This window comes from Charadrius vociferus, unplaced genomic scaffold, assembly GCF_000708025.1.
Source record: "Charadrius vociferus isolate BGI_N301 unplaced genomic scaffold, ASM70802v2 scaffold163, whole genome shotgun sequence".
Lineage (NCBI taxonomy): Eukaryota > Metazoa > Chordata > Aves > Charadriiformes > Charadriidae > Charadrius > Charadrius vociferus.
The window spans coordinates 1,142,337-1,165,831 of record NW_009648332.1 but is presented as its reverse complement, the minus strand read 5'-3'; the positions used below and the strand labels follow the sequence as shown (position 1 = coordinate 1,165,831).

Genomic DNA, 23,495 nt, shown 5'->3' with positions numbered 1-23,495 from the left:
CTTATCTGCTCTCAAGTCTCTATCCCGATAATTCATTGTCAGCGATCCTGAAGTATTTAAACGTGTTTGCAAAAGCCAAGCTGGACTCTCCCCAAATATTTGCTTCAGCACACAAATTGGGTTTGCTGCAACCCCATCCATCCCTCCATGCCATACAACGCCCAGGGGGGTGTAGAGGGGCTGCACAGCCCCCTTCTGCCATGGAGGAGCTTTCCTCCACCTGCACTGAAACGGCGAAGGAACCCCACGTGACAAAAATGGGGAGAAAAAGAGTTTTTTCAGGGGTAACACTGCAGCGCTGTGATCTGAGCAAGGTTGTACCGCAGGGTGACAAAATTTAGATGGTGATGCTGCAGGAGCATCAGGAGCAGGAGGGGGCTGCAGGACCTCAACATCCCCATGGGCTGCAAGTTCTGCCCCGAGCCTTCAAGGGGCACAGCACACACACAGAGAAATCTCACCAACAGCCTTCAAAGCCCACTCTTTGCTCCCATTTATCTTATCTAGCACTCCACTGGAGTATGGATTTACATAATACATACCTAATATATTAATGTTCCTATTCATCGAGAGAACCTCGATACTGTTTTCTTTGAAAGTCTTGCCAAAAACGGCAACCTTAACAACAGAAGATGGTTTTATCGCTCTGAAAAGGATTTTATTTTTTTTTTCTCCCTTGTTTGTCTTCTGACTACTTTCACACAGGCTGTTTGATACTGTGATAAGAGCCAGGCCCCAAAAACTCAGGAGTGGTGGGATCCACGGTTTGGTTTAGTAGCACATTACAAAACTGCAGCACTTAAATTACTGACTCGGTATGAACCGTTTGGTTCACACCCTCTGTCTAGCTACAATATTTTCCCAAATTATCTTGCAATACAGCCTTTTAATAGCCAGAAGGGGTCAAGCCAGCCCCACTCCCATTTGTCACACACAAATTTCCAGTTAAATGCCTTTTGTTTTTTCCCCCTTAAGTGCACAACCCTCCCTTCCCACTTCACTTTTCTGTGCCAGTTCAATTTTGCTTGGGACATTGGATTTCAAAAGGCTGAAGAAATGTCTATAAAGAAGAAAAGCCAGTCAAAGAAAAAAATGTTCAAGTTATGATATTGACCTTAATACAGCTCAAATGACTTTCCAAACGCATGCGAGCTGCCTTGCAGACTACGGCATCAAACCACTAGAAGGATGCTATTTTCTCTGTAAAGCTACACAGATTCACTGCAATATGTATCTAGCTTATCTTTTGCTTTATTCTGAAAGGGCTAAAAAATATGTATTTGCTTTTACATGAATGTTTGGACATAAATTCTTCTTCTAGCCAAAGGCAGACAAATTAAAATGAGAAGTAAAATATCCGTTTTATTTTAAATAGTGATAATGATCAAATCTTGGAACAAACCATTGCGTTCGTGGTTGCTCTTTCCACCTTCTTATCATGCCTTTATAGAAGACATGCTGTAGCTGAACACGAAGTATTGGGCTCAGTACAGCAGAGGATAAAGTTAGGTGGCTTAAACCACCCAGAGCCTCAGACTATGGCATTAATGGTCTCTTCTGATCTTCAAAATCTGCAAATTTGCGCTGAACCAGGGATTATGAAATAGAAATCCCTTTAAAATTGCCAGTAAATGTCAGGAAATACACTTTAAACACACAAAGACACAGGTTCACTGACAGCTGTTGCACAATAGATCGCAAATAGCTCATGTGCTCCGTCATGGGCTCCTTTATCTATCTCCTTTATCCAGTACTGCCAACCCCAAATAGTAAATATCAAAATCCTTCTGTTTCAAAACCCTGAGATTGTTTTGAAATACTGAGATTGAAAAATGAAAGAAAAAGACCCTGCAAAGTGATGCATTTTGAGTTCTCAATTGCTTTTCCTATGCATTCTCCAAACGCCGCTCCTGTGCTGGAGCCCCCAACAGAGCAAAGACATGGACCTGTTGGAGCGAGTCCAGAGGAGGGCCACAAAGATGATTTGAGGGCTGGAGCACCTCTCCTGTGAGGCCAGGCTGAGAGAGTTGGGGTTGTTCAGCCTGGAGAAGAGAAGGTTCCGGGGAGACCTTATAGAGGCCTTCCAGTACCTGAAGGGGGCCCGCAGGAGAGCTGGGGAGGGACTTTTTACAGGGGAATGTAGTGATAGAATGAGGCGGAATGGCTCCAAACTGGAAGAAAGTAGATTTAGATTAGATATCAGTAAGAAATTTTTCACTCTGAGGGTGGTGAGGCACTGGATGAGGTTCCCCAGAGAAGTTGTGGAAGCCCCATCCCTGGAGATGTTCGACGCCAGGCTGGATGGGGCTTTGAGCAACCTGGGATGGTGGGAGATGTCCCTGCCTATGGCAGGGGAGTTGGAACTAGATGATTTTTAAGGTCCCTTCCAACCTAAACAATTCCGTGGTTCTATGATTCTCATTTTAGCTGCCCTGGGCTGCCCGCCTTTCCCCAGACACACACACAGCCCTTCTGCTCTTAGCGAAGCCACCACCAGCTGTTTGGAAAGCGAAGGAAAAAAACAACCATGAGGTGACTTTTAGGGTGCCAAACCCGACACCAAAAGCACAAATCACACAAGTCTGACAAGGCACCCTTTCCCTTCCGTTTTGTTTCATCTCCTTCTCAGAGACAGCAGTCTGGGTGGCTCTGCGACTGCATGGACACAAGCACCCAACAATCGGCCCAAAAAATACCTGTAGATCACGATGTGCATTAAGGAACCCAGCCCTGATTCTACTCTTTCCTATGGGACTTCAATGAAATGGTCCCAAGTATGTTATTTTCCTATTTTTTGACCCATTCTTCATCATGTTTTCCATACTGAGGTAGCACCTTGCTGTTGGAAGTTGAGAAGCTGCTGCTCTCTGGATTACTCACCCTACCTGAAGGCAAGAGGTGGAAGAGACCAAAACAGAAAAAAAAAAGAAGTGCAAATGAGCTCAGTAGTTAAACTCACATGAAAAATAAGTCCATAAAAGGGGAATCCTGCTTCCTAAAATAGCTTGGCACCAGGCGGTAACAAGAGACCCTTTTGCTGATGCCAGCTGAGGAGAGCGAGCACAACATGACCGCCTGCCCTTACAAGAACTCAGCCTGGACAACACAGAGGTCTCTCTGCTGTGACCGTCTGCTCGATACCATTGATTTAAAAAAATAAAATAAAAAAAAAAGCACAATAAACAGCACCTTGCTTTAAAAGTTTCACGGTCCGTAGAAATTAAACCTGGCCAGTCTAAAAGGCTATTATTACTGTGCCTTCTGGTGCAGATATGATCTCAAGAAAAATACACATCTAGGTCTAATAATAATAAATAATAAAGCTATTCATACAGCTGCTGCTTACACGATGGCAATTTCCCCATAATTGCAGGTAAAAGAAACGGGCACACAAACAGCAGTCTGTAGTAACTCTGGCCTACCCAGGGCTTGGGTTGAAGCTATTTCTTGTAGGTACATATACTTTTGGGAAGAAAACTATTTTCAAACTCCAACCGAACCTCGATAAAGCCCTCCTGCGTCCCTGCCTGGAGCTGTAGCCACACCAGAAAAACACAAAAGAGAAAAGAAAAAAAATTTTTTTTTAAAAAAAAGAAGGCGTAAGCACAAAGGTGTTTCAGAGGGAAAATGGTTTCTGGGTGGTGATGAGACCCAGCTCATGTCGGTGCCGGATCTCCAGGCAGTGAAGCAACCGCCGAACCCCGACAGCTCCTTCCCCGCCTGTCACGCGAATCGCAAGACAAATTTACGCCCAGGAGTGAATGCCTGTGATTAAGCAAGCGGGGAAATCGAGCGGCTGCCCCCATCCTTTCTCCCTCGCAGGGCTGTGGGGGCGGCGAGGCGGGGTGCTGCAGATACTCGCTCTCTGATAAGGTCAGGGCAGCTCCTGCCTGCTGCCGCCGTCTGCCTGGCTGCTGCCTGCGCAGGCAGGGCAGCGGGGCTGCGCTGGAGGGGATGCTGCAGCCCTGAGACCCCTCTGCTCATCTAGAGAGAACGTGAAAAGGCTCAGGAGAGAGTCACCTCCAACACGCACCGGGACCTCCAACTCAGTATCCTCCTAACCAGGGACAGGGCACATGCAAATGACACCTGTAATTGCACAGCGCTCATTAAGCTGTTAAACTCAAGGTCACCTGCAGCGTGCAAACAAGGCAGGGAGGGAGTGTCGTGTCCCTCCCGTGGCTCCTGCAGCCCCAGGCAGCCGCCCACGGCCACTTACTCATTTTGGCATCCCGTCTGGCTCCTCGCGCCTTTGCCTGCACCTCCATGCCGTACACGTCAGTGCCTTCGAAGCCCAGCTCAGGTGCTGGCTACGGGCCCCACGCACCAAACCGGGGCTCAGCCATGGGGACAAGCGCAGCTGCCTCTCCCAAGGAGCTTCTTCATTGTCACTGCTTGTTTGAGAGGTGATTAAAGCAAATATTTTGATACCCATGCTGGGGGGTGCTAATCCTGCCTGGAGCTGAAGTTGAAGGCTCCATCCCAGGAGGGCACAGACATGGGACAGGGAGAGATGCTGAACACTCCCCTTCCTCATCCCACGCCAGCAGAAAGACACCTTCAAGGGAAAGGGAAGGAAAAATCACTCGAGCAAGAGCCGTCCCTTCTAACTTTCTTCCAAAGCCCATTAACGGCCTAGGGACAACTTGGCTTATTTAGAAAACAAGGTGGATGAAGCAAAAGTAATTCCCTCATTAGGAAATGTTTTCCAGCTCAGAGCAGCCGCATTTCCAGTCAGCTCTAGCTGTCCCCAGGCTGCACACCTTAGGGGACGCCAAGGGATGGCGCATGGACAGACGGCAACATACGCAGTGTGCTGCCCATCCAAGCGCCCAGGAGGCTGGCAGCATTCAGGGGGAAAAGAGGATGCGGGCAAACACAGCCACGCAGGCTTTAATGCACCTTGTCTTGTGCACTACGCCTTTGCTCTTCATCCCCTTGCGTTATTGTCCTGCCCCTGCGGCCCAGCACTCAGCTGAGATGGTGGAGCAGACCTTGGAGCGAGCTGTACCCCAACAGGATGGAAACAGGAGCTGGAAAAAGCCCACCTTCTTGGCCCTTCGGGTTTTTTTCCCCCATCCAGATGAGATCATCTTTTTTTTTGATCCAGCTGCAATTACCATTTCAGAGCCCAGGACTGGATTTGTGGGCCCAAATTCCCCCCTTGGATGCCATCTAGTGCTCAATGCTGAGAGCGGAGAAGTCTCGCAGGTGCTGGGAGCTGTTGGGGAGGGAGATGTCCCCTGCTCTTCTTCCAGGGGCTGCAGCCACCTTTCTGGCTTTAAGCTGCTTGCTCACACCAGGCTGTATTTCCCAAGACCTCACTGAAAAATCACCTGTGATTTGGGTTGATAAAGCTTCTTCCAACCATTTCCTTCTCCACCTCTTTTTTTTTTTTTTGTCCCTATAATATTGTATAATTTCAGGAATAAGCAAAGATACAGCAGCACAGATTCAGGAGGTGGGACTCCTTCAGAGGATAACATCTGCTGGAGCCACCTAAAATCTTTTTCCAATCAGTGGAAAGAAAATCTTTCCTTGCAGTGCTTTATAAGAGAGGGCTGCCACAGGGTGGGAAGTGCCTATTTCTCCTCATTTGACTGTAAAGCGAACCAAAATGGCTCATAAGTATACATCCACCTCTTCAGTGGGCAGCATGGATCCCATGCAGGGCTGTCCTCCTGCTTTTGAGGGAAACCTTGGGTAGATTTTCAGGAGCCAACATGGTGAATTCAAACATAAGACCTTTCTTCATGGATTACACGAGGTGCAGGGTGGGTAGAGGGAAAACAGGTAGAAAATAGTCTGGCATTGAAGAAATACAGAAATACAACTTGCAACCAGAATATAAGGCACGCAGAAGGAAAAACAACCCTAAAGTTTCACATGCATTGCAACTTCTTTCAATCAACCTCTTTGTATTCTTCTCACCAGAAGCTAGTTTTACTTGTTTCTACTATTTTTACTCTTTTCTTGTTATATGTCCTCATACATACAGAGCTTAGAGCATTTGCACAACCTGCAGCCACTCATACCCGTGCACCCTTGCCCCACAGCTGGGCACCCACTGAATGCCGCACCCCTTGTCTCCTCTCACACCCTGTGGAGATGGTTTTGGTCTCCAGGAGGTGAACCGCCTGACTGAAGGGTTGGGGCTTGTCCCAGTTCCAGGGTACGGGGCTGAGGATCCTCAGTCAAACCCTGAGATTCATGCATCCTGAGGAAGATGGCAATGTATTTCCCCCAGACTCCAGCACTACCGCTTTGTCCGCTCCCCTGTGCTGCTGGTCATGATTTTACTGCATGACGTCTAGGGAATGGCCATCCCACAGGTAAGCACAGCACATGCTAGCCCATGAAGTCTTTCCACCACCCAGCCTCCATCCTCAGAAGTTTCATGAGACTCGCCGAGGCTGGAAACCTCTCTCCTCCTCCGCACTCCCTTTCCCAGACCCCAGGGACGCACACCCCACTTGCCCCCGGTGCATCGCAACCCCACAGCTCCCAAGAGCTAGCTCAGGTCTGTCTCACCAAGCCCAGGTCTCACCTCTGCACTGCAATGTAGACATATCCTCAGGGCATGTCTATTCACCAGGCTCAGGCTGCTCCGCTCCTGCTGGGAGCTGGCAGGGTGCAAGTCAGGTCTGGTTTGGAAGCTGCGGAGCAGCGTTGCAGTGCGAAGCGAGCCCAATTTGCCTGGGCACCGCGCCACGCCAAAGCAGCTCTACAGCACGCATCCAGCTTGGGGCAAAAGCGGCGGAGTCTGTGCAGACCTGCTCCTCCAAAGCCTCCTGCTCTGGCTCCCAGCTCCCCATCTCCACCTCTCTCCCAGAGCCGTGCTGCGCTCCCATCCACAGCTAATCCTGCTTTCCTCTGCCCCCTGCTGGCATCTCCCCCTCCCAAAGGTGGCACATCCTTGCTCTTGCTGCAACAAGGCCATCAGGAGCATTGCATCTCGGTACCCTTGGGGTAATGCATGGCTCCTGCTGGAGTCGTGCTCCCATTTCAGAGGCACTGGGACGGAGCCTGCTGTGGGAGAGGCTAAAATGATTCACTTGCAGGCTTGCTTGCTGTTTTATTAATTCCTCTTTTTCATCTGCCATTTCAAATGGTGCAATTTTGAGATCAAAGCCCTTCCCCTGCTCTAATGGCCCCGTGTAAGCCTGGCCTTCACGCGTACGGGAGACTCTGCCTGGAGGAAAGACGTGAGACTCAAACTCAGCCAACATGAACCAATTCACAGAGAAGACAAACTGGGCTCAATTTTGCTCTCACTCATACCCATCCAAAGTGAATTGACTTTAATGTGGGAAGAACATACCTACTCAACTGATCTTAGTCAGATCAGGCCCATCCCTGCTGTGTAGTTAAGAAAACCCATTGGATGGTGCTGCCTGTGAAATAACTGCAATTACTCCTGGCCTGAGGTGAGAAAGAGTACCTGGAGAGAGTGCTGCATGGACAAACAGCCATCAGGACGCAAGGAAGGGGGCTGCCTCATCCTTCCACCCAGAGGAGGGGAGTTTGTGTTGGGCTTTCTGAGCGATACTCAGCTCAAAGTTTGATCAAAGATGCTATTTACACTCTACCTGGTTTCTTCAACATACTACAAACAGCCCCATGTGCACGCTTTCCTCCCCCATTTCAATACTGCTATTCTGCAGGACAGAAAGAAGTTAAATAAGGCCCAAAACACATGGCTGTCACACAACAGTTTGGGTTGGAAGGGACCTTTCAGTGTCATCTTGTCCAATCCCCCTGCAATGAGCAGGGACATCTTCAACTAGATCAAGTTGCTCAGAGCCCCGTCCAACCTGACCTTGAGCGTTTCTGGGGATGGGGCATCTACGACCAACCTGGGCAACCTGTGCCAGTGTTTCACCACCATCATCGTAAAAAATTTCTTCCTTATATCTAGTCTGAATGTACCCTCTTTTATTTTAAAGCCATTACTCCTTGTTGTATTGTTACAGGCCCTACTAAAAAGTCTTTCCCCATCTTTCATATAAGCCCCCATCTGAGGGAGAACAGAGCTCCCACCCAGCAGAAGATGCTTGAATGATGTTGGGCAACATCATTCAACACATCAGGAACAGGAGATCCCGCACTTGGGACAACTGCCAAAGTTTAACATAAGGTGAACCCGTACAGAAGGGTGGCAGGACTTCATTTTGATTTAGACCTGTCATAGTAAACCTCATCTTAAATTGATTAGGTGTTGTTTTATGATAAAATGAAGCAAAATCTGTCCGAAAGAAACATCCCAGCTTGCTGTCCTTTGAGCAGTGGGTCTGTACAGCCATGTTGGGCAGGAAAATAACAGGGCAAGGACAGTCTCACCAGTTATATCTGAATGCAAACGTGGTCTCTATAGGGCATGGATGAAATCCCCAGTCCGAGGGCACAGGAGAAGAGCTAAAGGTTGTTCTAGCTGGACCTACTCTTCAGAATTCTCTCCCCCTTTGAACATGGTCCCAAGGCAGCCTGCAGACCCCTAAGTGATGCCCTGTCTCCCTTGGGCGCTGGCTGAGGCCATGCTGGAGCAAGCATTGGATAACCCCCATGCCAACAGCCTCAGTTATTTGTTCATTTGATTTTCCCCCCTGAGACAAACATCTTGCCGCCGTTGCTGCACAGCAATGCAATGGGCTGTCCCCTCCTGGAGGTGCAGTCCAGCTTCCCCTCCTGGTCCTTTCTGCCTCACCCTGCCTGGTGGCACTGCTGTTTTAGAAGACCGCTCAGGTCACGCATGTTGTCAGAGCCAGGCTGGATCTGTCTCTTGACGCGTGACAGCTCATGAATCACTGTGAATCAGGAGCAAACCAGCTTCCCTCCAGTTTGAAATGAGCTGAATCTTCTTCTCATAGACCCACACCATCATTCCCCATTTACAAAGAAAAAAAAAGACTCCCTCTTTTCGTTCTTTCACGACAACCAGCCTGCAGAAGCACCTCACTGAAACGGGGCCACTTTTCCTGCTAGAAGCTGTAAATATATTTGTTGTGCGCAACGCCACTTGATGTACGCGTTGCCGATAAAACACAGGCTCTGGTTTAACAAATCAATACAACAGTCTCGTTCAAAGCCCCTCTGAGCAAAGAGCTTCTTGATGTTGCATGTTTCCTTATCTAATCGCTCATATTTCAGCATTTCTTCATTGAAAACATCGATAATTAAAAATGCAGAAGGGGATGATCACAAGGAGAGATTAAAGAACTTTAACAAAATATTTGAAATAATAGCAGCATTACATGACAGGGAACAATGTCTCCTTATTAACTAACCGCTGTGCAATAGTGCCGAGGGATCCCAAGCAATGGCTCAAAACCCCTCTGTGTTAGTTGCTACGCAAAGACAAGAGCTGCTATAAAAAGCATACAAACTCCCTACAGGATGCAAGAGGCAGCCTAGCAGATGTTTACATCTCCAATTTCTTGGAGACAGACCCTTAAGTTTTTCTTAATTTTTACTGAATCGCCAAGGTTGATAAAATGCTGCCTGAACCACGGCGTTAGGAGCTCTCTTCTTCCAGCTCCTCTGCATTTTATAAAGAGAGATTTGCATCAGATGACACATCAGTTAAAAATAACTGGGAAACATCAAGCAGTCAGAAGTACATGTCCCACAGGTTTGCATATCTTGAATACTGAAATGCCTTCCAATCATGCATTAAGTGACGAGTTTCACTTTTGCCACTGGAAACGCAGTGCATCTGCAGTGCCTTCTGGTTTGGTAGGGTTTTATTTTGGAAAGCTGTCCTAATAGATACTGTTCCATTTTTATGGTAAAGAAGGCAGACCAAAGACCTCTGCTTTGCAGCTGGAGTAGAATGGGACTTGAGGTTAGTTCTTGGGGGATTTTTCTCAGGAGTTCCATAACAACCCTGTAGCAAACCTACAGTCACCAGCCTTCATCAAAATAGGAAAGCTCACATTGGACTCCAAATGAAGAAGAAGCAGCAAGGACTCAGAACATTCAGGTACAAGCACCACAAAAAAACCCACAACCAAACACGTGCTTTCTTCACTGGGGCTCAAGAAGCACCAGGACTGCCTTAAGATTAAAAATTGCCTCTACTTCCCATGGAGATCCAAGCACATCCTGCGTCGTGACCCTGGGTAAAGGGCTGCTCACTGCGGACTGAAGAGAAAGGTGGAATTCGAAGCCAACCTGGATATCACAGCTACTCTGCAAGGCACAAGAAATGGCAAATTTATATGCAGTTCAGCATAAAGATCTGGCTATCCAGAGTCATTTCATGGCACAGCTAAGCATGAGATAGATCCGATTTCTATTTCTTCCTTTTAGCCACAGTACAGCAAAATCAGCTCACTTAAAACACTGGAGGGGAATCTGTACAATAGCCCCAACGTGCCTTAAATTGCTAAAACAGCCATTAGCCAATGATCCCACCTACTGCTTCTCATCTCTATTGCTCTGATCCCTTTAGAAAGGAGAAAAAAACAGCACCCTTCATTTATGGAGAGAATACAATTGAAATTAATACAATTCCTCAATTAATCAAAAAGTCATCACAAACATCCTGCGAGATATCCGTCAAAGACATCCTAGCTCAGCAATGAAGCTATGTTCATCTCATGTCTTTACATAAAAGAATAGGATTAGGGAAAGTGTGACGGCCCAACTGCTCAGAAGGTTTCTCCAAGCTTCAAATCACTTTCTCCTCCTTCCTTTCCATCCTTTCCCAAACATGTCTTTGAGAGGCACTTACAGTCACACTTCTCACACTCATCCTCCCCCAAAAGATAGCAGCAGAGAGGACTGTCCCAGCTCTTCCTCACAGGAACTGAGGATGTGGACCAGAGTAGGAGGCCACTCAGCAGAAAGTCTCCCTGAAAGTGGAAGGAATCCACCTAAGAGTTCATGATCTCAAAAAAGCACGAATAGGAGCGGAAGGTCAAGACAACTTGTAAGAATAAACAGTTATAATTCATCTTTTCCTGGATTTGAGAGAAAAAATGAGAGGAAAAGGAAGCAAAGTTAGAGGGATAAAGGCAAGGCACAAGGAGCGTCTGGGGCTGTCCTGCAGAGAAACAGGCAGAAGGGGAAGAGGAAAGGGAAAGCAAGGTAGCGATGAGGAAAAAAAAAAGACCTAAGAAGGGAAAGGGAGATGAGAGGGGCAATGGGATCAGAAAAGAAAAGAGCCAGGTTAAAAAAAAAAAAAAAATTAAAGAAAGAGTCAGACTGGGCACTCTAGAAAGTGTAGTCGAGTGAAGGAAGTGAGAGCATAAGCTGGAGGTCAGAGAACCAAGATGCAACAAACAGTGAGGAGTTCAACAAATAAAAATAGCCCTCAATATAAGGATGCATGAATTTGTTGAACTAATCCCTCTATTTCCTTTTGCCCTAACAGAGTTTGGGTCTAAAAGAGAATTTGAGACACAGGCAGGGTAAGGGAAAGGCACGTCAGAAGAGTTGAAAAGGATCAGAAGCAGCGTTTTTCCCTCTATAACCTCTCATATTTTATAGCTCCACCTCATCAGAGTACATGATCATACGTGGTATAACCTTCAAGAGGTGAGTTTGTAGGTTGTCCTACATGACATGCTGCCAATCACTGTATAAATCATTGCTCTCTTGATTTTTCTCATGCTTGTATTTCATATGAGACTTTCTCAGCAAAAGCTGTTATTCAATCTCCAAGAAGGTTAAATGGTTTTCCAGCTGATCCTTGGCCACGGTTTCTTTCTACTCAGCTCAAAATAAGGGCCAAATCCCAGCTTGGCTCTGCGCCGTCGCTTTTCAGTATTACTCGATAAGTTCCTTTCGTCTGGAAAAACCTTCAGATTTATCTTCTACTTTCCCCCCATACCGAGATAACAGCCAAATCACAAGCGCCTTCGCTGAACGTGTGCGATTCAGATGGTGGTGAAACATAGTGGGGCTCCATTTCCACACGCCAACTTACAAGACCCAAAGTCATTTGTTGTTTCCTACTTGTTAGACCCCCCTGGCCCAGTCCAGCTATGACAATAACGGACTTAAGGAGAACTTATTTTATTGCTGATTAAGCTTTGCCACTGCAATCGCTGGGTTGCACATACATGCTGGTGGTAGGGCTCTCCAGGGAAGCTCATGAGATTCCACCTACATCTGCATATTCCAGATTTTTCCTCCCAGCCCAGCACACTTGGCAAAAACATTTTGATTTCTACTTAAGCGGGTTGTGAAAAAGTAATGTTCTCATCTGAGAGCAGGTCTCCAAAGATTTCTACAGAGGATGTGAACGCGGCTCCCACGGTCGGGCTAGCCCCAAGGCTCACATCTGAGAGGGCATCCTCAGACTGGAAGCGCTCCACAGCCTTAGCAGAGCAGAGCAGTTTAAATCAGTATGGCTCATTCACAGAAATGATAAAACCAGATAAGATCTAATCTCTAGGCAGCAGGAAGAACTGATGGGAAGGCCAGCTGTGAAAATCGCTTTCATTTACACAACGCACAAGAATGGGCCAAAAATGCTACTGTGGGATGATGTCCTGTATCATGAGTTGGTCAGAAAACATTTGCAAGATTATTAAAACATACCATTTCTCAAATTAATCGGTAAATTCCTGATACAACATATACTGAAGTCCCTGGGGAAAAAGCCAACTACTTGCAGCATGCATTGGAAAGTTCTGGAAAATTATAATATCGCACAAACTTGCAATAGGACACAAGTAAATTATATAAGCAGTCATATTAAGCAGACTGTAAAATTAAATCGATGCACTAACATGCAATACAGCCTAAGCAAAAAATGATACCCTCTCCTACCTAGTAACACTGCTGCATACATCTAGTGGGCACGACTCGTGTGTTGTAGGGCTGCTACTTAGGTACACAAAATTTAGCCAAAAGATTGTTATATCTCATGAAAGAGGCTCCGGGTTGTTTGTTTTTAACACGGATGGTCAAATTCAGGTTTATTTTCGCAATATACTGCTGAGTTACTAAAGAAAGCATCGTCTAGAGGTTAACTCAGAAGCCTGGGAATCAGGGAAAACACCCTTTGTTATATGTGGGATTTGTGGTTTATCTTCTGATCAGTAAAATAAGAGTATCGTCCCCTTGGTGAGGCCCTAATTCATTAAGACTTTAAATGGAAGTAAGACACACAGGTTGGAGAGGAATATGAATATGAAGTGCTGCAAGTCAGAGTTTACACACATTTTAAGGGCTTTGATGCACAATCAGGTTGCTGCACTGTACAGTGTTACCCGGCTTCGGTTGATGTGTGAGTTTTGGAAACTGTATGAGTTTCAATGAGGCCCAATGCTGGGTCTTACACTTTGGCCACAACAACCGCCGCCAATGCTACAGGCTTGGGGAGGAGTGGCTGGAAAGCTGCTCAGCAGAGAGGGACCTGGGGGTGTTGGTGGACAGACAGCTGAATATGAGCCAGCAGTGTGCCCAGGTGGCCAAGAAGGCCCACGGCATCCTGGCCTGTGTCAGGAATAGTGTAGCCAGTAGGACCAGGGAGGTGATTTTACCCCTGCACTCGGCACTGGTGAGGCCGCATCTTGAGTACTGTGTTCAGTTTTGGGCCCTTCACCACAAGAAGGACATTGAGGCACTGGAGTGTGTCCAAAGAAAGGCAATGAAACCGCTGAGAGGTCTGGAGCACATCTTATGAGGAACAGCTGAGGGAACCAGGGTTGCTTAGCCTGGAGAAAAGGAGGCTGAGGGGAGACCTTATCGCTCTCTACAACTACCTGAAAGGAGGTGGCAGAGAGGTGGGGGTCAACCCGTTCTGTCAAGTAACAGGTAATAGAACAGGAGGAAATGGCTGCAAGTTGCACCAAGGGAAGTTTAGATTGGACATCAGGAAGAATTTCTTTACTGAAAGGGTCATCAGGCATTGGAACACGTTACCCAGGGCAGTGGTGGAGTCCCCATCCCTGGAGGTATTTAAGGGTCGTGTAGACATAGTGGTCAGGCACATGGGTTTAGTGGTGGGCTTGGCAGTGTGAGGTTAATGATAGGACTAGGTGATCTTACAGGTCTTTTCCAATCTAGGAGACTCTGTGATGGCCAGTTACTGCCCAGGTAAGATGTCTTACCCTTGTACGGAAGCAAGGGAACTCCAGGCAGCTTGCTCCATCGATGCCGGGGTGAGCCTGGGCACATGGAATTCCCACAGAGCAACCGATGGACAACAACTTCTTTGACAACGGCAACTTGTATTAAAGCCTTTAGCATTTTTTCCTCATCAAAGCCTCTACATAATTAAGTCCTCTCTCCAAATGAGTGCACGTTTCCCATCGCCGCTTTGTTAAGCTCGGTGACCTACATGAACCATGCTGCCGCAGCCTCGGACAAGCCTCCATCTCACAGACGCACAAGAATGCCAGACGTGTAATTACCCCTGCGCATCGGGTTTGTGGCAGCCTTGGCACAAGCGTTACAGACACTAAACTTTTCATCCTAGCAGACGATTCCACCAGGACTGATGTGCCCAACGGGGGCAATACTCACTTTTTCCTACCAGTGAGCAAAAATCTGAATTTCTGAGTGTAGACTGATGGCCCTTTAGCTAGTTTTCTGTCTCTAGGAGGCTCTGTTATTTATTTCTGATCCGGTTGGGATTCAGGCTAATGCAAAGGAAGTGAAAAATCTCTACTGCTCTCGCAAATAAATTGAGCCATCCTGTTGCCATGTCATATAAATTTATAAGGCGTTATTTGCTCTCAGCTTCACCTCTCCTTGCTGTGCATAGGTCTAAGAAGATCTGAGAAGTCATTCTATGAATGTCTGCGACTTAAATCCACCCCATCTTCATGGCACCACAACTTATATATAACTTTATTATTTCCCCCTCCTCCGCCCCCAACACATTTTCTTGATTCATCTTCAAAATCTGAGTGGGTGAGATTTTACTTTTGTCCAGATTTTTTCCTCTCACCGCTGGCTGCTGTGTCACTCAAATACAGACACACAAAATGACCGGGAGGGTCCCAATGTGCCCGTGGCCACACAGGCACCATGTGAGCCCCCTCCTCCAAGAGAGCAATCCCTCTGCCACTGCCGACTGATGATACCCAAAATGACTCCAGCTGCTCTCTCAAAGAGGATGTTTGCAATTTGGGGAGGAAATAAAAAAAAAAAAGAAAGAAAGAAAGAAAGAAAAAACAGGTGGGGGTTTTGTTTGGGGTTTTTTTTCTGGTTCTTTTGGGTGGTTTTTTTAAGACACTACATCTAGGTATCTGGCACCAACCAAAGCATCCTGCTTGCTTTGCTTACAAACTCCTGATTTACCCAACTTTGGTTCAGAAGGGTAAGTGGGGTTTCTTATAGGAAGAGTAACAGCTGGATTATAAACACAGCAGGGACAAGATGCTCCATGCCCCACTGTAGCTACTGCTCAGGTGGTACCAGCCTCTGCCCCCTGCTCGGGATAACCTTCCCGAGCCACTCTGAACAAGGCACAAGTCCCACTCAGCAGGGATGTATCCAAAAATCTCAGCACAAATGAACAGGTAATACAGGGCTGATACTTAACAGAAAAATCACTAACAACTGCAAACTGTCCAAATTCATCCCCCCCCGGAAAAAGCTCTCCCTTTGCTCCACGATCCCCCGAGCTCGCAGCCGAGCGAGCACATCCCCCTGCCCCTCACCCACCTTCCTCATGAACCCCCGAGATGTCTCTCTCCCTGCTCGCACTCCACTACGCAAACTGCAAACTCACACTTGTACCATCTTCCTAACGTTACCATGGTTTCCCGGGTCTCTTACCAAAGCTCATTCCCGCGATGTAACCTAAAACGCTTTTCCTAAAAGCTATAAAAGATTCCCATGCACGGACTGCAGCCCTCATCTTTTCTTTTCCCCGGTAGCTGATTTATTAAAAATACCTAATCCCAACTGTGCCAGTTTCTCAGGAACACACCTTGATGTTTTCTGAAGGAAAGGCAAGTCTATATAAAGATATCAGAGATAGGGCTTTACAGCCCTAATAACTAGGGAAGCATCAAATCTAGGGACATAATCACATCGAGTTCCTGATGATCCTTGTAGTGTGGCAGATTATTTAAAGTCATACATCTTCCAGATTATTTCTTCTTTCAATTTAATAATATTTGAAAGAAGCCACTCGAGCCTCTCTAACTAAGATTTCTGATGCAAGAACTCCGCACCGCAGACCAAAAATAGCAGAACTATGAGCGCTGAAAGTGTCTAGCAAGACTTTTTATTTTAATTCATATTTGAGATAGGTTTCTAGCAGCTGGAGAAAGTAAGAGCTGTATTCATAAAACCCTTGGCTGTTTGCCACACAAATGGTGCTTTTCTTTGGGGGGGGGTGGGGAGGGTGGGGAGAATGTGCCTATTCCGCATCAGGAATGCATTTCTCCGATTCATAAATCCTCCCCCTCTCCCCCGGCTGACTAAAGGAAACCTTTCTCAGTTCGCCACCAAGGTGAGAGAGGGTGAGAGCGATTCTCTCGGAGCGCCGGCCCCAGCAAGAGGCGTTTCAGTTGAAACACAGCTCTTCTTAAAAACACGGGCACAAATAGGAGTATGTGCTACAGCCCAGCCCAGGGACGCTCAGAGGCAGCACAGACAGCAGCAGGGACAAACTTCTCAACGGTGCAGCCAACCCATCATACCAGCAGCCTGCCACGAAGTACAACGTCCTGCCATAAATACACACGTATTTCAGGACGGGTCTGAGAGTTTCCAGTCTGAAATGCCCACTCGGACACAGGTGGGGAGAAGGAACAAGTTACGAAGACGGGGAAGTGAAACATAGCAAGATTGAGTGCTAAATAAAAAAAAAATAAATTAAAAAAATCTAGATTTACTTCAAAATGGGTGACTGAAGATGATATGCAGGCACAACTGGAAATGGGAACTGAACTCCTAATTTCCCCCAAGCAAAGCTTTGTCCTGAACTGCAGGTACCACGAGGCACTGAAGATGCCCCTAAGATGCAGCGGCTCAGGCACAGGGGAATGAATACCTGTACCTTGGGTTGCTTTGGGCTTCGTGACCTCGCAGCTCAGCACTGCTTAAAATGGAGCAGTTTGGGTTAATAAGAGAGGTCTAACTTTTGGCAGGTTCCCAGGTACAGAGCTTAAAAGTAAAAATAAAATAAAAGCCACTTTCAACATTAGGGCTTGGCAGCAAATAAGTGTAAGGTTTGGATGGGGATTTTTAGACTTCAGGTCAGCTCCATCTCTCCTACTTTGGGCACTTCAACCCTTAACTATGTGTAGTCCTTGACAGCTTGCCCGGCATCCCACGGGGGCTGAACCCAAATCCCTAGGTCCTGGCTGGGACGTGAACTGAGCGCTTGATGTGCAGGGACCAACCTCGCAGCATCCCTCCACCCCAAGCAGGAACATCTGCACTCCCCTGTCCCATCCAAATAACAGATTCTGATGCTTCAACAAGCCTCATTTTAAGTATTCTTCATTTCATACCATCTGTGTGGGGTTTAATTTTAGCCCTATTCTTGTCCTGGCCATTGTGGACGTGGAGAACACATTGTTCCACTGCGTTTGCAGTAATGCTCCGACACAGAGCAGCAACACAGATGAGGCAAAGGAATAGAGGACTGATTCTCCAAGGTCATAGATCTTTAAATAGCATTTCATATCAAGGTCAAAAAAGGCTGGATCTACCGTACAGGCAGCAGACTAAATCCTAAACTCTTCCTCAGTCTGTCCCTGGAATAGATGCTCATGGGTCCACATCGAAGGGTGAGGATAAACTTCAAACTCCTCCTCATCAGCAAGTGCTTTCCCAGCTGAGCTAATTAGGCAAAGCCAAGGGAAGGTCTGCCAGCTCTCACAGATTATGCCCTAAAAGAAAACATACTTGGCAAGCCACTGAAAAAAAATGCTATAAGCAGCTCACACTGCTTTTCCCTCCGCACTGCTAGAAGTTATCTTGCAGGATTTGCTGCTGACCCCCAGGCTACAAAGTTTCTGTAGGGATTGGACTGCCCACAACTTGTAAGGAAAAGGAGGGTAAGATTGCATGGAAATGAAAAATACCCCCACCTTTCCATCTAGTTCACCTCAAATCCATATTGTGGTTCACATTTGTGGATAAAGCCCAAAAGATCGATTCCGTGACTGCAGAAAAGCAGCTAGTGTGCATACCTGCCTTAAAAATGATCCCCAAAACCACCAAATAAACCATCACCCTAATCACAGAGCATATTTAAATAAAAAAAAAACCAACCAGGAATTCATTATTATTCACATATAATAGGATGAGGTATGTAGTTACCCCTTTGTGCCCTTAAAAAACCTTATCCAGAAGTCTCATTCTCATGTAGGAGTAAGCCACTCAGAAAACACGTCCTTTTCTCACTGCTGGGTAGAGCGTGTGTGCGTACAGTGCTTGCATATGCAAGCAGTTTCTTTTCAGCAGCCTCCTCATTAAATGAATGTTTGTCATGTTGCATGCTTAAAATGTTTTATTTTCAACATAAGAAATATCACACTCCTTCCCTGCTCTGACTCTGGGAGGGTTTTCAGCACACATTCCCACCAGAGCATCATATGTTGCCATACAGTCCAGATTTTCACTCAATACCAGAAAGAGAACATAAAAGACTTTGGACCCATATGCACCAATTATTTTTTTTTTTTTTTAATAATACTTCCATATCGCATGTTGTTACATTATATTACAATGAGCTAATCACAAGATGGGTTTCGAATAACTAACCCCCAGAAAAGTTGATTTCCAATGCTGTAGCACGACAGTTCAACATCTGTTCTTGGCCAGTACATGGCGTTTGATAAATAACATCAGTTACACAATATAAATGGGAATTGCTTGGTTACATATCTAATGTGCATAAGCCTCTGATGCATGCATTTTCTCTAACATTAAAAAAAAATAAAAATTCACATGTCACAGTTTACCCACTGCTGCATTATCTCATTAACTATCTCCTCCAAAAACAGACTGGGAAAGCAAATCCTACTGATAATCCACAGATTTAGGGCAAGGGTTGGATGGCAAGCGCCGAAACGTGCGCTTTTGTATAAACAGATGTGCAGCATTCCTGGTCTTTTTTTGGTCATGTTAGACTCAAAAAGTGCAGCATCCTAACCTTTCCCAAATGGGCCAAAGCTTCAGGATGCTGAGCTGAAGTCCTTTGACAGGTTGGACGTGGCTCGAGATGTTCAACTACGAGCCCTTCTGCGGGTTCCCGATGGTGACCAAAGCCAGCGCTGCAATAGAACCATAGAATGGTTTAGGTTGGAAGTGACCTTGAAGATCATCGAGTTCCAACCCCCCTGCCAACAGGCAGCACCCAGGATTGTCTGGTTGCCCTCCTAACCCTTCAGCATCCTGCTGTTGAGCCCTGCGTTACCAAAAAAGGCCCTTACGTATTGAGCGAAGGGAGTTTGGTGCCCAAGAGGGGCACCAGCAAAATGTGAATCTGTGGCATGAGCATCTGCCAAAGCTGCAAGGGTCCCCCCCTGCTTCTGCCCAGGACTCCAGCACCCCAAAAAGGGGTGGAAAACAAAATAATCAATGTTTTAGCATTCAGACCTAGTTTCTCCGGTAAATCCAGCCCTGCTTTGGAGCCAAGTGGCCCAAGTGAGGGGCCAGGCACCCCACGGCAGCTTTCGCCATGCCACCACGTACTCCTCAGCTGTGGGGAGCGTGGAGGTGCGCTTAGCTTGGATGGGGGGAAGCAGCAAAGCAGGAGAGAACAAGCCCTGGCAGGATGTGTTTAATAAGCTAAAACCCAGAAAAACAGTCTGCTAACACGCAGCGCCTGAAAAAGCAGAGACAACTGGCCACAAAGGAACCAAAGGCATACGAGGATGCTCTCCACTAGACTGAGGCATGCTCAAACGAGGGATTTCTCAATGAGTAGGGAAAAAAAGAACAAAAAAAAAAAAAAAGAACAAACCAAAAAAAAGCCTGGAGATGATTGCAAACCACCCAGCCTCCAGCTGGGCTGAACAGCACTCAGGCTACATCTGAATTCCCTTTTAAATCAGCTGCAACGCTACCGAGCACAGACAGATCGTTCGGAGATGAACGTAAGCAGGGGGAAGAGATTTCTACCCTTCTCCACAGCCAAATACCGCTTCGTGGGATCTACACCAAAAATAAAAAAAGCCACTTTGCCAGACACCGGAGTCTCCATCTCCTAGCAACACCTCACCCCCGGAGCGTTTTACTCAAGACCCTTCAGCTCCCGTCCCCACTGCGTGCAAATGAGATGTAGAGCTACACACATACACAAGCGTGCGCGCGTACATGTGTTTATTTAAAAGCCAGGGGGAAAATTAAGCAAATTCCCTCAAGCCTGAGCCCCACTACTGCTTTCCAGGAGCACACCAGGCTCTGCAGAACAACTGCTCTCAGCTCTCATTGATGCTGATGTAGATGGAAGGTGTTGACCCACCCAGTGACATGCTCGCTGCTGAGCAAAGGGCTTTCTGTAAGTCTCCTGTAAACCTTATGCCCCCCAAATATACCCTGTAAATTAGAAACCCTATTAATATTAATTCAATATTCCTAGTAAACAGCTTCTGGGTGTACAACAGGCTGCAGAAACACTCATGACCCATCAGTTTGCTCTGAGATTTAGTTAACAACTTGTAGGAACAAGAAAGACTTCAAAATCACGGAATCACAAAATGGTCAGGGTTGGCAGGGCCCTCTGGAGCTCCCCCAGTGCCACCCCTGCCAGAGCAGGGGCACCTCCAGCAGTGGCACAGGACGGCGTCCAGGCGGGTTTGGAATGGCTCCAGAGGGGGAGACTCCCCCACCTCTCTGGGCAGCCTGTGCCACTGCTCTGCCACCCTCACAGCCGAGAAGGCCCTCCTCCGGCTCACTGCCTATGCTCCAGTTTGTGCCCATTCCCTCTTGTCCTGTCACTGGGCACCACTGAAAAAAGACTGCTCCCATCCCCCTGGCACCTCCCTTTAAGTATTTATAAGCATTGGTAAGTCCCCCCTCAGTCTTCTCTTCTCCGGACTAAAGAAACCCAATTCCCTCAGCCTTTCCTCATAAAAAAGATGCTCCAGTCCCCTAATTATCTTCGTAGCCCTTTGCTGTACCCTCTCCAGCAGTTCCCTGTCCTTCTTGATCTGGGGAGCCCAGAACTGGACACAATACTCCAGATGTGGCCTCCCCAGGGCAGAGTAGAGGGGGAGGATGAGCTCCCTCGACCTGCTGGCCACACTCTCCTTGATGTACCCAATAGTACATCTACATACAGCAGCTCCTCTTAAACATAGTCGTTTAACCATTAAAAAAACCCAACAAAAACAACAGAAAACCACCACAGATTCGAGATCTCACCTATTTGTTGTGGTGCTTCATTCAGGCAGAGTCAGGGCTTGCCAGGACTGGAAGCGGAGATCAAACAAACCCCATGTGCTCCTGCGTGCAAAGGCAGAGGAGAGCTGCCGAGGGTTTGCAAGGTAAAGACTCGCATGGACTGACACTTCTGCAGCTGCCTGAAGAGAACAGAGTTTTCTCAAGCTTTCCAGGAGATAGCAAACTTTAGATAAGATAATAACAATATTTGTAAACACTGTTTCTCTTATGCCTTCACGTACGTCTATTGTTCCGATTGAACAGAGACGGTTTCATTACACTACACATGGTTTTGTGTTACAGCAACCTTCCTGTTTCTACCCTGGGCTTGTTATTTCAGTTATTTATATAATTGGATTTGTTGAATTAAGTTGTCATTTTATTATTTATGATGGTACAGCTGCATGGTCTGGTCATTATTTTATCAGGTATCCTTTGTTCACACACCTTCCCAAATAGCTCTTTACTACTTCAGAGGGTTGGTTGCGTTCGTGACTGCCTTGTGCTACTTCTTGTGGCTGAATAAGAAACGGAGAGGTCAAAATTAACACTATTAAAACATGCCAGAACTACTCTTCAAATACACTAGACCAATTTCAGTGTTCAACCATGCTACTTATTCAGGATGAGTATACATGTTTTGTTTTTTTTTAATGTGAACTATCATGTGGTCCAGACAAGGTTTACATCCTATTTAGAAGATGAGGGAGAACATCCTGCTTTCCTGAGGAAACTTTTTGGACTTTTCAGCTGAAATCATCCATCAGGCAACTGCTTGAAAGAGAAATGGATCTGAGCCTCTACACAAACAACAAACCCCTTCCTTTAGCGCTCCTCTCTGAGCTGAGGAGGTCCCAGGACAGCATTCACAGGGGTCCCACCACCCAGAGAAGAGGCACCCAAGGCCACAGGACTGCAACGCACGAAGATCTTCACCTTATAGCAAACACATCCGCATCAGCTGCTTGCCAGCCTGTTACTGTGCAGCATGGCAAGGGCTTTCTTTTTTGGGGGGTTGCATTTGTCTTCCTAATGAGTAAAAAGGGAAATCTTTATCGCAGAAAAGAACTGGGATCACTAAATGGGCGTTTCCTTCAGGACAGGATTTTCTTCCCCCCGGAACGCAAATTTCTAATGAGAATTTCTAGCAGGAAGTATCCCCCTTAGAGCAGCCGCATTATTATTTGATATACAACATCCCCATACCAGGCTGCAGGCTGACCCAGGGCTGAAATGCTGCGGGGTGGATAACGCTATCGTTAGGATGAGCTGTTAGCTCATGAGAAACAGCAGGTGACAGGACTGCCAAGATACGGAGATGGTTTCAGCTGGCTGCACTGGCTGCTGATGTATTGATGTTTCCTTCCCTGTGCATCTGCTTTGCTCCTTTGTATTAACACAGTTACTGACCCATGAGAAGGTTCCTGTAGCTGCTTTGCCATCTGACAACTGCTCATCCACCATCACACCCCAACGCACTGCCCAGCAGCTGCTAGCAGTGGGTAGCACCACCATCACCCCAAATTCAGCCCTTCCCAACTGCACACGTGAACTTACTGGCACGCACTGGGTCTCCACTCTTCCCAGCCTGCAGCCCAGGGTGAAGGACAGCAAGGAGATATCAATGGGTTCCACCTCCCTTCTTCAGTGTACAGGACCCAGGGCCTGGCAACACCCAACCAGGCAAGTCCTAACACCCACTGTCCACCTCACAACCACCCTTCTCTTCTGCACAACGCTTCCTTTCTCCCCCTTCAGCCCACTACCCAACCACTGCAACCCAACAACTCCACCCCTTCCTGTCCATGTTATTTCATTCCCATCAATCCCTTCTACCCACTCACCTCGTCTCCTCTCCCGAGGTACAGCTGGGCCTCCAAGGTAGGTGTGGGGCCATGCTTCCCACCCCACAACACATCCCTCTTGTGGAGGTATGTTCTACAGCCCTAACACAACTTCGCTGGCTGGTGCCACCTCAAGCATAGTGTCACCTAGAGGAGGTCAACCCAAGGAGGGTGCACCATAAAGAAAATGTGTGCCAATAGCAGTGTCATGCTCAGGTGGGTGTCACTCTGAAAAGGGTGTCATTTTTAGGCATATGCTCTTCAAGGAGAATACCAGCTCCAAGCAGGTGCACCCCAAAGAGAGTGATCTATGAGGAGGGTTCAACCCAAACACTGCAAGCA

The 23,495-nt window shown here is 47.0% G+C and overlaps 2 protein-coding genes across 2 annotated transcripts in view; one reads left to right on the top strand and one right to left on the bottom strand.

Annotated features, from left to right (window-relative positions):
- The window catches only part of PPAP2B (phosphatidic acid phosphatase type 2B), a 57,419-nt gene extending 53,151 nt beyond the window's left edge, over positions 1-4,268 (bottom strand). Inside the window, exon 1 of the mRNA XM_009884809.1 lies at positions 4,220-4,268. Coding sequence (XP_009883111.1) covers positions 4,220-4,268 — 49 coding nt within the window. The remainder of the gene's footprint in view (positions 1-4,219) is intronic.
- PRKAA2 (protein kinase, AMP-activated, alpha 2 catalytic subunit) overlaps positions 4,267-23,495 on the top strand; it is a 40,005-nt gene continuing 20,776 nt past the window's right edge. Inside the window, exon 1 of the mRNA XM_009884808.1 lies at positions 4,267-4,303. Coding sequence (XP_009883110.1) covers positions 4,267-4,303 — 37 coding nt within the window. The remainder of the gene's footprint in view (positions 4,304-23,495) is intronic.